This window comes from Festucalex cinctus, chromosome 16, assembly GCF_051991245.1.
Source record: "Festucalex cinctus isolate MCC-2025b chromosome 16, RoL_Fcin_1.0, whole genome shotgun sequence".
Classification (NCBI taxonomy): Eukaryota; Metazoa; Chordata; class Actinopteri; order Syngnathiformes; family Syngnathidae; genus Festucalex; species Festucalex cinctus.
Genome location: NC_135426.1, coordinates 15,277,987 through 15,291,151, shown reverse-complemented (window position 1 = coordinate 15,291,151; position 13,165 = coordinate 15,277,987). Strand labels below are relative to the sequence as shown.

Here is a 13,165-nt window from a genome sequence, read left to right as displayed (position 1 = left end):
GATCTTCAGAGTCCAAAGTGGGACGAGGCTTTGAAGGACAAGTGAAGGGCAAAATTTGCCAGCGACATGAGACAAGGGGGTCGCAAGAAGGGAATTATTTGGGGAGGGGGATTAGAGCAGGCGGGAGGACGACGCTCCCCCAGGAGTGGCGGTAGCGGCGGGGTTGCGATATCTTCAGTTCCGCTCGCGGCCTCGTCTCCCCAAATGCCTTTCGGTTCTAAATTTAGAGCGTTACACAACAAAAGGGTTGCATCATCTGCCAACATACTTTTTTTTTCTTTTCGCCAGAATTTGCTCACCCATTTTCATCTCTGGGCCCAGCTCGTAAAGATGTTTGTTTGTAATTAAGTGGCACAGTTAAATAAAGGTCGGGAGAAGAGGAGACAAGTTTTCTGAGACGCGTCAATGTCATTTTTATTTATTCACTTGTTTGGCTGGAATTTGTTATCTTGCGCGCGGGACAGAGGACAGACAGGACGCTATGGGACTCACTTCTAAAGTGCTATTTGGAGGCACGATGGATGATTCACCATACATACATTCTTTCTTTGTCACTTCACGTTCTTAATTCGATTATAAATCAGTGGACCGAAGAGCATTTCGCCGCCGCTTTGTCTCTTTCATGTGAAGCCATCGGGAGGGAAAGGCTGGGGGAGAGACTTGTGAGGAGAATTCGAGATGACGCTGAACAAGAGCAACTTGAAGATGTGGAGACGGGCGGGTGAGGGTACGCTCAGACGTACCTTTTCTCAGCCCGAGATCTCATTGGACGACAGTGAGGGAGGAGAGGGGGAGGAGGGAAAGTTTGATGAAGTGCAGGAAAAAATGGGAAGAGGGCAGCCGAGGAAGATAATTGGCCCGAGTGATGCGGTGAAGATGGAGGAGGGCAGACGATGCGCAAAGAGATCAAAGGATGTGTCATCAGAACACGCATCTGTGATGTCACACAAAAAAAACTCCACCACTCACCGTCCTCATTCTGCAGACATACTGGAAATGATTGTGCGAACACAACACTACACTTCCCCCGATACTCCCTGATAATAGTTCCACAAGCAACAGCATTGCTTCTGCGTTTATGATAGGACAAACCACAGAGTGTGACATTACTGAACAAAGAGTAATGGAGTGAGATCAGAGGCAAGCGGAGAGTTTATCTGCATTGCTGTATTGCAAAGCCGTCAGCATAAATAGTCCCGCAGCATGCAGATTTCTCGTGAATCTGCATTCTGCGCCGGCTGCCCACCGTCCGTCACCGTTCATTTAGAGCGCATGGCGGAATTCCGCAAGCCAGCAGACGCATGCAGATCTTAATCTCCTTCACTTTGCTGCAGAGTGCAACACGTTTTCGAAATCCAAGACTGCGGATGGAAAAAATACGAGGACAAGTGTTGTCGAAATATGAGCATGTCAACAGAGTGACAATCAGTCCAGGATACTCAAGTTGTTGCCGCGCTAACATCAGCAGCATTGGGAACATTACTCCATTCCTCTATGCTTGATGTTTTATCTTCTTGCGTTACATCGCCGCTAATCCGGTGTCTTGTCTCCCTGCCAGCGTCCAAATGAATCCCATGACTCAGCTCTACTACAAGAAGGTGAGGATGACCACATGAACGTCCAAAAACCAATGCAGGTTGCGCTCACGTTGTTTCTGTTTTCTCAAGGCGACGTACTCGCCGTACCGCGACCGCATCCCGCTGCAGATCGTGCGGGCCGAGGTGGAGCTGTCGGCAGAGGAGCGCGCCTACCTCACGGCGGTGGAGAAGGGCGACTACGCGGGCGTCAAACACGCGCTCCGCGAGGCGGAGGTCTACTACAACATGGACGTCAACTGTTTGGACCCGCTGGGCCGCAGCGCACTACTCATCGCCATCGAAAACGAGAACCTGGAGATCATGGAGCTGCTTCTCGACCACGGCATTCACACCGGCGACGCCCTGCTCTACGCCATCAGGAAGGAGGTGGTGGGCGCTGTGGAGCTGCTGCTGTCGCACCGGCGGCCAAGCGGCGAGAAACAGGTTGGCTCACTCGCGATTATGCGGATTAATGGCGACCGTGCTAGTGAATGCAAGTCTGCGCTTGGCAGGTACGGAAAAAAACGAGGGTGGTCGGGCGATCGAGTTTTGATAAGACGAGAAAAGACAGCTCAGCAGATGACAGAGATGAGATACAGGCGGATTGAGAGAATCCAGAAAGAGGAACAAGAAATGAGGAGAACAAGAGACACGCAGATGAGGGAAGGCTCTCGCTCTCTTCTTTGATGTGAGACGTGTGTGCGAGTATGCATGTATGCAAATTCCTGTCTATTTTTGCTGGAAATGTAATGAGCAAGAAAAAAAAAAAAAAAAAAACTTTCTGTGCTTTACTGTCAAGGGACTGAATGTGTGTGTGCAAGCATGTGCGTGATGGGTGCCCACCGGGGGCAGCTGTTCTCACACTCCTTATCACATCCAGAGAAAAGTGCTAGATGAGATAAGGAAAGAGGGGATTTGCCAGCGAGAGGAGCAGAGGGAAGTGGAGGGTTAGACGAGGAGAGCGGCGGAGGATGGAAGCGTTGGGATGAGAAGAGGGTGTGAAGAGGACGACGCAGGATGCAGACATGAGGAGAAAGTGGGGCAGGAGGAAGAAAACGAAGCGAGTGGCAGTAAGATGAAAAGTACATGTGGAGACTTGACGCTCCCACTGAGAGATGAAAGAGTGCACACGTGTCCTCCCCCTCGTTTTGAAACCTGCCGTGATTCAGATCGGACAATAACTGCGCTGATAAACCTCTGCAGGTACCTTCGCTGATGATGGACAGCCAATTTTCAGAGTTCACCCCCGACATCACACCCATCATGCTCGCTGCTCACACCAACAACTACGAGATCATCAAGCTGCTGGTTCAGAGGAAGGTAACGGCTGCTCAAGGACCCTCGGCAAACCGGGCGGCCACATTTAACTCACAGTCCCCTCTTGAACTCTCATAGGTCACCATTCCTAGGCCTCACCAGATCCGATGCGACTGTGTGGAGTGTGTCTCCAGTTCAGAGGTTGGTGAACGTTGCAAGCGTACAATTCTAGAGGCAAAAATCACAGACTGAAAACTGTCCTCTTCCTGTCCTGCAGGTGGACAGCCTCCGGCACTCGCGGTCTCGACTAAACATCTACAAGGCTTTGGCGTCCCCTTCACTCATTGCGCTGTCCAGCGAGGATCCGATTCTGACTGCCTTCAGACTGGGCTGGGAACTGAAAGAACTCAGCAAGGTCCGCTTTGTTTTTGTCTCCTGCGGGGTAAGGTTGTGCAGGGCCAATTCGGCCTGAACTGTATCGCGGAATTCCACTCATAAAAGACTACAGCAGTAGTCCCCAACCACTGCGCCACACCATTTTATTCGGTAAGAGATCTGGTGTGCTGCAGAATCTCTAATTTCGCTCACAAATAAAATATCTTTGTTCATCTATCTCTGTTGGCGATTTATCTTGACAGGCAGAACCATTCTCTTCCACTCACATTAAACGAAACAGGCCAAGATTTCATACTAAGCGCAGCTCGGTAAAAGTTGGGAAGTACCTTTTGTTAGGTAGCAACATTACCAATGGCTTCCTCTTCCAGGTGGAGAACGAGTTCCGCCAGGAGTATGAAGAGCTGTCGCAGCAGTGCAAACGTTTTGCCAAAGATCTCTTGGACCAGGCCAGGAGTTCCAGAGAGCTGGAGACCATCTTGAACCACCGGGACAACGACCAGAGCGAGGAGCTGGACCCCCGACAGTGCCATGACCTGGCCAAGCTCAAACTGGCCATCAAATACCACCAAAAAGAGGTGTGCTCAACTTCTTTGACACTGCTTTTCTTCTGTCTTGGTCTTGATTTATAATTTGGTGTGGATAAAGAAATGTTTACATACTAATTAAATCATGTTGGATCATCTCTGGCGATCTCTCATGGTACTCATGTGGAATGGGCACAAGCAGTATCACCCCAGAGACAAGAATGTCTTTTTCTGCTAGCAAGAAGAAAGGAGGGAGAGTAGAGATGCTGAGGACTGAGTAAGATAACAAGCTGCGTCCATACAAAGAAAAAGAGGTTTAATGGGACAGAAAGAGGAAGAGAAAAACGGAGAGCTTGGGGGATCAAGCGAGCGAGAGGGAAGATTTAACGGCGTGAAAAGAAGGCGCCCAAGGCATGTCTTCGTCTGTCAGCCTGTTTCTCACCGCCGCCGCCGCCTGCAGCTTCCTTCGGCAGACGGGTGCTGCCAGACAGATGAAAGCAGAAAGACATGATGGCAGCAGAGGGATGAGTCTGGTGGGCGACGTTCAAGCAGGCAGTGGAGAGTGTGATGGAGCTCTCAAGTGACGGGAAAGGAAGTCGGTCATTAGTCGAAAAACAAACATTGGTACAACGGAGACAAGAGCACTCTGCTTGGGCTTATTTGTCACCTGAGAAATCATCACGAGTGAACGTAATCTCGGCTAAATGAAGTGAAGTTGCCGTTCTTAAGGGAGTGAGGAGCAGCACTGACACCATAAAGAAGTATTCATATTTAATCAGCGTGGCATGTAACGGGAGCATAACCGTGAGGAGGTCGAGGTTGAGACGGAGGCAGACACGCAGCGGGAGAGGATTCGGGCGGGACGTCTCATGCCGTCGCCATGACGACGACAGATGTTGGTAAACAGACGCCTCATTAGCTCAGCTTGTACTTGGCTATACCCTGTCGTGAGGGCTAATCTTGGCGATATGCGCATGCTGGCTCGCCAAGATGGAATATTACATCACGACCCCGTTTCAAACCCCACCGCCACCACCCACCCTGGCTACACGTGTCGCTTTCACCCTCTATTTACCTGCTGCTGTGTGCTTTTATTTGAACGCCTCTCTGTTTTGGATTCGTGTTTTTATTTGTATGCAAGTTATGAGACAGAGGTTGCGCTAAGTGCTGCCATCCCAGGGATTTATGCAATTTTGTGATTGTATGCGCAGGGTATGCTATTGTGTTTTCCATACACCTGGATGGGTTCTATGAAAGCATGCGGAGGATGTTTCAAACACGCTTTTAATACAGGAGAGGACGCTTCATTATTCACATATGCTCGTGTTGTTAACAGCCAACATGTTTTCATGCACTCTGTAGTCCAGTGCCTCCAGGACTGGCCCATTGGTGGCCACTTTGTAGCAGTTCGCTTTGAGTCAGTTGCGAAGGGGTCTCTCCACATTAGAATCAACGATATACAAGGAGATTTTCATTATTCCGACATACAAATATAATGTTTTTTATTACTGTTGTAAACTATCTTTTTACGTGTTGCTGGTCTGCTTGTGTTAAAATAAATGTAACATGTTATTTGTTAGCATTTGGTGACACTTTCGTTAGCATGTTTTTTTAGCTCATGCCATACCACACAACACATTCTGGCAAGGCAGCAGCATGTTTACTTTTTTTGTTTACTTTGCACTGTGTGTGTTGCTGGTCTGCTTGTGTTAAGAGTGTAGTGTTATTTGTTAGTATTAGGCTTTCGTTAGCATGTTTTAGCTCATGCCATACCACACAGCACAATCTGGCAAGGCAGCAGCATGTTTACTTTTTTTGTTTACTTTGAACTGTGTGTGTGTGTGTTGCTGGTCTGCTTGTGTTAAAATAGTGTAAAGCTGGAGTGTCAAACTCATATTGGCTCAGGGGCCGCATGGAAGAAAATATATTACTAAGTGGGCCGGATCGGTAAAATAATGGTAGCCTATATAACTTAAAAACAATTGCCGTCAATTATATGCAGATTTTTGCGATTTTTGGGCCAGCCCTAAATTACGGAGCTCAACTGTAATCTATTGTTTCAAAAAAATAACACGTATGTAAATGAAACACGGCAACACTTTGCCTATATGAGTTCTGGGCGTGTTAAATCTACCGGTTTTGATATATATAGATCCCAGAATGCATTGTGTCGCGCAGTTAATGAAGTTATAAGGATGTTAATCCTTGTCATATGTATTTGTGTTACCAGTAATTGAATTTGTGTTGTATTTAACACATTTTTGCTGGTCTATGATTTTAAAAAAATAAAATAAAAAATAAAAAACGTTTTTTTTTTTTTTTTAAACAAACCATAACTAAGTTGTATAATAAAATAATGACTTCCAGGGCGATTCAGTGTACAAGTTACATTACTCGTGAGGACTGCTTGTGAAATTACAAATTTATATATTTGATTGTGGCTGGCTGATTAATTGGTCCGACATTACAAGAAAAACCCTGTGCAAGTGGTCAACTTTAGGAAAGTGAGGGTGAGAGAAACGCTGAGAAAACGTCTCATGCTCAATGTGTATTATGTATTATTCATGCTCTGGTTGTAGGGGCTGTGCCTTTAACCTTTAATAATTAAGGCGGTCATGTGGATGAACGCGGCGGCGTGATAAACATTACACACACACGCAAGAGTAAGTGAGGGGGCAAAATGATACTGCATTACACCACCATTACAACCTTAATTGTGTTTTCAAATGCAAATGATTTGATTGCCACGCTTGCGGCTCCACCTGAGCGCTCACGCATTTTCAGCAGTTTAACTGCCATTTAACCTGCCATCAAACTTTCATGCGTACATGTATGTCTAAATCATTCAATATGTCTCTTTTGGTCTTTAAGCCTTTGAAAGTTACCTACTTAACTATTCATGAGGTGTGAGTGAGTGACTTTGTGTCGACACAAGTGTCTCAATCGTGCATGCGCTTATGTGTACATGTTCAATAATCAAACATCTTGAAGGAAAGTCATGTAGGCTACTAAGCAGCCTTTACATGCAGTGCTCTCACCGTAATCAGCGTGTAGACGCCAAACAAATGACCAACTGCACAAACAGCATTGTTCAAATTTGCATATAAATCACAAGCTTGAGTCGATGTTAGCATAGCCTTGGCTTAGCACGTTGCGAGGCCAAGTGGCACAGGCAGATTACATCAGGCATAATTGAATTAACCAGCACCACATAGCATAGCCTCAGTTAGCATATTGCTCGCTTGAGAGGTCAAATGGCTCAAGCAATCACATTAGCTGGAAAGAAGCTCTGGCTCCACCAGGGGTGGGCAAAGTACGGCTTGCGCCGTTATTTAACCTGGCCCAACAACCATTTGCATTAGTCAAAATACATGTTTTTTTTGTTTTTTTTTACGTGTTATTGTAAGGTTTGTATTCAAATATCCGTTGCGAGTAGAATTATCCAAAAGGTTATTCAGCTTAATATATACATTACATATAGTATAGACATTAAATTGATGGATAACTAATTTTGACATCAGAAGATAAAGACTTTTCGCTCACCTGTTTAATTTTACAAAGGTGACAAAAATAAATGCTATAGCTATTGAATAGAAGAACATTTCGGACATCATACATGGAGATTTTGTCATGACTGGGTCATGCCAAGGTTAAGTTTGGGTCATGCAAGGGTTATGTTTGGGTCATGACCCTGAGGTCAAGTGTCTGTTTTGAACTGATGTAACCGGCATCTAGTTTCAACTGGTCTTAGGCTATGTGATGTTAGGAGCTATGTGATGTCAAGAATCTTTAATCTCTTTATCTGGTCAACAGCCAATCAGATAATTCCATGTTACCCACATGTCTAGCCACAACCAATCTGATCGATTCACTGTCTATATAAGCCTAACTGAGAAGTGTGTCCTTTGTCGGATTATTCCTCTGTTCAGCTGGCCACCTGCTCCTCTCTTCCTCAATGCCTTCTCATTGTTTCTGGTCAAGTCAAGTTAGTTCCACGCCTTTTGATGTTATGAAAATAAAGTGTTAAAACTCTTATTTGTGTCTGCGTTTTGGGATCCAAATCCAGAACGTAACAGATTTACACTATATCACTATATTAAAAAGGCCATTTTTGTACAGAATTGAGCAAGAATCATGAAGAGGCACATGATTTGCTTTAGCCATATGGAACGACATATTAGCCTCGAGTTGGCTTTGCAGTTTGTTACATAATTTTTTCTCCTCCTACAAAATGCAAGAGTTGTTTTATTGTTATTGGTTTAAGGTTAAACAATTCCATTCACTGAAACGGTTCTGGAAATCAAAGCTGCGTAATAAATGTCTGTGTTCGTGCAGGAGACGCTGCGCAGCATTTTCCAGTCTCCATTTTACAGAATCAATCTTGCGTTTCCTTGTAAGGAGCTAACTGGGTGAACATGCCTGCTCAGCATGTAACTGAGAAACGTCAAATGAAGAGTTTGTCCAGGCTCCACTCGGCACCAGTCATCAGAACTCTCCATTAAGAGTTGACTAAACGGGAGTTGAGTCCCTCAGTGGCGAGCCAGGCTTTCCACTCAGCTCATTTCCTCGCCTGAGATGACTCCCTGGAGTCACGGCATGACGGCTGGGTGCTTTTATTAATTACATTTATTCAAAGAAAGACAAATTAATCCACTCTGCTTTGTTTCTGTCGTCGGCAAACTGGCTGCCGGGAATGTTCACAGTGAGAGGCATTTCATGCGCTTGGACTGGCAACACTCTAATTCTCTGAATCATCCCTGTGTGCTTGGGAGCGAGGTTTTAAAAATGTCACTTGAAAGTTGGCTGCCAGCAGCTCGGATTTCATGCCGATTGTGTGTGCGGATTTAAGCTAATTCGCGGGTCGTTTGGATTTCCTCGTGTTCTGATTGGCTGATAGCAGGCCTGGATACAACTTTTGTTTCAAACTCCGACGTCTCTGAACGCTGGGTGAAATGGAAAACCGGAGAAAAGAGCAAGAGCTGAGAGACCGGCACCCTCATTAGCATACCGTCGCCATAGCAACAGGAAACCAAACCGGAGCCTTAGCAAGAGATGCAGAAAGAGACGGGGGCTAGTTGAGGAGACTTAAGACAAAATGCCAAGGAAAGCTGAGGAAGAGTCCAAATGCAAAAGCCTATCATGGCATTTCCACGTGCCATTCCTTACCATGCTAAACAACTATGACTTAAAAAAAAGGTTTAATTGCAGAAACTACCAAGTGCCACTGAAAATGAGCATAGGATAACTGTGTGAAAGTCCAAGAGAGATCCCCATCACTAATCCGGTGAGAATGGTATCAGGGATCGCGTCTGAAGATTCTATCAGGAAGCCTTCACCAATCGATGTTGGTTATAATCAAACAGGTTGATCGGCGCAACCAAGAAGAAAACTGATACTAGGGGTGTTAAAAAAAATCGATTCGGCGATACATCGCGATACTACATCGCGCGATTCTCGAATCGATTGAATAATCGGCAGAATCGTTTTTTTTTTGTTTTTTTGTTTTTTTTAAGGATTCACACCTTGAGCATGGAAGAATGTTATATGAACGGAACATTAAGCCTTAATATTTTATTTTAATGCTGTTCAAACATGAAACAGATTACAACCTCTATAAGACTGAAATTTCAGATAAATAAATAATACATTTTCATATAAATCTTACACTCTACAAGCTTACTGATTAGTATTTTCTAAATTTGAATGAAAAAAAATCGCAACAATCGACTTATAAATTCGTATCGGGATTAATCGGTATCGAATCGAATCGTGACCTGTGAATCGTGATACGAATCGAATCGTCAGGTATTAGGCAATTCACACCCCTAACTGATACTGTGTTGTCATTGTGAATTTCCTCTCCCCTTCAACAGTTCGGAAAAGGGGTTTTAAGTTAAGGTTCATGGTTAGTTCAAGAGATGCATAAACAGGAGCGCTGACTTGCGTCTGTCTCCAGTTTGTGGCGCAGCCCAACTGCCAGCAACTCTTGGCGACTTTGTGGTATGACGGCTTCCCGGGCTGGAGGCGGCGCCACTGGGTGGTCAAGCTGGTCACCTGCTTCATCATTGGACTCCTGTTTCCCGTCTTCTCACTGGTACGCAGGTCTATGGTTGCCAGGGATACGAGTGCGGCGCCAAATCTGTCGTCACTTTGCTCTTTCCCTTGTACAGATCTACCTGTTGGCTCCCAAAGGCGCGCTGGGACGTTTCATCAAGAAGCCCTTCATCAAGTTCATCTGTCACACGGCGTCCTACCTGACCTTCCTCTTCCTGCTCCTGCTGGCCTCGCAGCACATCGCCCGCACCAACCTGCACATGCAGGGGCCGCCGCCCACCATCGTGGAGTGGATGATTCTGCCATGGGTGCTGGGTAGGTGCGCCCATCCATTTGCTCGCAATGACCCGGCAAATATCGTTTCGACAGACCACATCAAATACGGCATTTGGCTGGAGGGCAACTGGAATAGTTCCACTATGGGAACAGAGCAGGAAGTGAACAAACAAATGTCTCATCCGATGTCATCTGGGATGGGCTCCAGCTCAACCGTGACCCTAGAGAGGATACGGTTCAGAAAATGGATGGAGGTAGGAAATTTACCCACCGTGTGCGTGTGTGTTTTAGGATTCATCTGGGCAGAGATCAAGGAGATGTGGGACGGGGGGTTCACCGAGTACATCCATGACTGGTGGAACCTGATGGACTTCGCCATGAACTCCCTCTACCTGGCCACCATATCTCTCAAAATAGTGGCCTATGTCAAGGTAACACCTAGTGTGTGTGTGCCAGTTCCCATGATCCCTCAGTTGGTGACGGTATCGTCAAACTAGCTGATTGAGATACTTTGTATTGATGCACTGCCGACAAGCAAACAAGATGTGGTTTAAACACATGCACGCACGCGCACGCACGCACGCACTCGCTCGCTCACCAGACGCCGAGCCATCTGTAGCATCTGTGAGCCGCTGATGGTGCCGGGCCATCCTCCCACACACACACAAACACACATAGCCTTGACACATATACTATATCACATGTGCACACACGCACATATATATCAAGGAAGCTGCAGTTGGTGTTTTCTACAGTATTCCACCTTTTGACTACTTTTTATGGTAATATTTAACTCATTCGCTCCCAGCAGCCATTTTCAGTGAAGCAACCCCATTCGCTGTTTTACTGGATTTTGACTGATATTGCAAGGCCCACAGTATATTGTGTTCTATTGCTATAAAATCATGAAACCTACCAAAAGAAAGATTTGAGTCTCTTCTTTCATCAGGACAAAAAAGCATGTTTGTATCTGTTTCCGTTTTGCAGCAATGGAAATGCATATTCCCTTTATATGGTTCACTGAATTGGCATTAAAGCGCCTCATTGCTTGCCATAAGTACATGCACGCCATAGACAGGAAGGTGGAATAGCTTGACCGTCAATCAGCTTCCTGCATTTCTTTGTTGTTGACTCTCCCACTCTCCGCCAGTACAACTCATCTCGGCCCAGGGAGGAGTGGGAGATGTGGCATCCGACGCTAATAGCAGAGGCTCTCTTCGCCATCGCCAACATCTTCAGCTCGCTGCGACTCATCTCGCTGTTCACTGCCAACTCGCACCTGGGGCCCCTGCAGATTTCGCTGGGGAGGATGCTGCTGGACATCCTCAAGTTTCTCTTCATCTACTGCCTGGTAAGCGAGGAGCTTAAAAAAGTAAAAAAAGGCCACGCCACTGAGCCTCGACGTTCTGTCCCTTTTGACGGTGAAGGCAGCGCGTTCTCTACGCTTCATCAAGCTTGAGGACATTACAGGCCTATTTCATTACAACCGCAACTCATTAACCCGAACACTCCAGGGAGCTCCTTCCGACACTACACCATTCTCATGCTGACTGTTGGGCTGTATCAAGTCCGAAAATCAATACCAGGGAGGCAACAGTCCATCTGTTGCATCTTTCTTCTCTCCATGCCACACCTCATCTTACTTTGACAAGGGGACAGCGTGGCTCTGTGGTAAAGTGGTCATCCCGCAACCCAGAGGTTTTGGGTTCGATCCCATGCCGTTATAACCTGTCAATAGCCAGATGGATATGCTCCGCATTAACCATCTGGTACCTCTCCACAGTAATTTGGTATGGAAAGGCAGAACATTCTGTACAATAATTCGAGCTCATTGGACAAATTGTCATTCTACACGTTTGTTTTAACCAATCACGGCCACGGGTAAAAATTTCGTCTTCGTTCTTGGCGAAGGGGGGAAAAGCACTAACAGCTTACCACCTCGAAATGCACGAAGCGCCCCTCACTGTTCAACATTCAACAAGGAAACTGTGAGTAATTCTGTGAGAAAAGAATTAATTGCAGCGTCCATTCGTCCATGTTAGGTTTGTTTGTTAGCTCCGGCGTTGGTTTCCTGGTTTCGTCACAGTTGCACATCCCGCCCCCAAACACAATGTCGCTCAGTGATTGGTCCAAACCACCAATGGTTCGGGAACGGCGGTTATCAGCGGGAGCGGTACAAGATGTATTCTCTGGAGTTTGTGAACTCAAAAATACCACGAGAATTAATCTTGCGAGAGTAAGGTTAATGCCGTTGTGACCATATCGAAGTATCCCTGAACAAGATACCAAACCCAGTTGGCTCCTGATGCTTCGTCATCAGTAGGTGAATGAGTAAAGCGCTTTGAGGGCGTTGTAAGTGTTTTGGCATTTCCCTGCGCAGGTGCTGCTGGCGTTCGCCAACGGCCTGAACCAGCTGTATTTCTACTACGAGACCACGGCCTCGGAGGAACCCAACAACTGCAAGGGCATCCGCTGCGAACGGCAGAACAACGCCTTCTCGACGTAAGTGGCGGAAGGTTCACGTATTCAGTGGGCACATTCACATGAACTTCTCAGAGTAACTATTCATTTGTGACTTAATTCAAGAGGGCACATGCAAATAGGTTTTGGGTATTCCCATCCAGCTCTCGTGTTGCAGTTTTTTGGCCAGGGTGGCATTGAAAGAGAAACAAATGTCCCGTTGATCTCACGTGGTAGGAAAAATGTCGGCAAATCTGTCTGCAAAAGTCTTGATCTCAATACTCTGTAGTCTGGAAATGTCTTGGTCAGGGTCGGTGTGGTCTCCATTCGTCTGCTGTGCCTCCGGATCGCAACAAACATGCCAGGCGCCAGCAAACAGAGCGATGGCGGCCCCCGAGGGCTGCGTCAACATTTGTTTACAGTACAATGCACGAGTCCATGAGGGAGAAAAAGTAATGCCTGCCTCAATTTAGTAGAGACAACAATTCCCACGATCCCTCGTCGCTTGAAGAGTATCCCTTTTGTTATTGTTTGGTGTGCGAATGCGAGAGCATTTGCCACTTCCTGGTTTGCGTTCAGGTGCGCAACTGCCCCCGCGTCTCATCTGTCCATCACGCCGTC

The 13,165-nt window shown here is 46.4% G+C and overlaps 2 protein-coding genes across 5 annotated transcripts in view; one reads left to right on the top strand and one right to left on the bottom strand.

The window, feature by feature from the left end:
* Positions 1-13,165, bottom strand: part of LOC144004246 (GRB2-associated-binding protein 1-like) — a 66,585-nt gene that overhangs the window by 42,503 nt on the left and 10,917 nt on the right. The window lies entirely within an intron of this gene.
* Positions 1-13,165, top strand: part of trpc5a (transient receptor potential cation channel, subfamily C, member 5a) — a 32,905-nt gene that overhangs the window by 14,918 nt on the left and 4,822 nt on the right. Inside the window, exons 2-12 of the mRNA XM_077501301.1 lie at positions 1,559-1,598; positions 1,668-2,021; positions 2,781-2,897; positions 2,973-3,035; positions 3,112-3,249; positions 3,599-3,805; positions 9,711-9,848; positions 9,925-10,123; positions 10,376-10,515; positions 11,235-11,435; positions 12,465-12,586. Of these exons, the coding sequence (XP_077357427.1) occupies positions 1,566-1,598; positions 1,668-2,021; positions 2,781-2,897; positions 2,973-3,035; positions 3,112-3,249; positions 3,599-3,805; positions 9,711-9,848; positions 9,925-10,123; positions 10,376-10,515; positions 11,235-11,435; positions 12,465-12,586 (1,712 nt within the window). The 5' untranslated portion in view covers positions 1,559-1,565. The remainder of the gene's footprint in view (positions 1-1,558; positions 1,599-1,667; positions 2,022-2,780; positions 2,898-2,972; positions 3,036-3,111; positions 3,250-3,598; positions 3,806-9,710; positions 9,849-9,924; positions 10,124-10,375; positions 10,516-11,234; positions 11,436-12,464; positions 12,587-13,165) is intronic.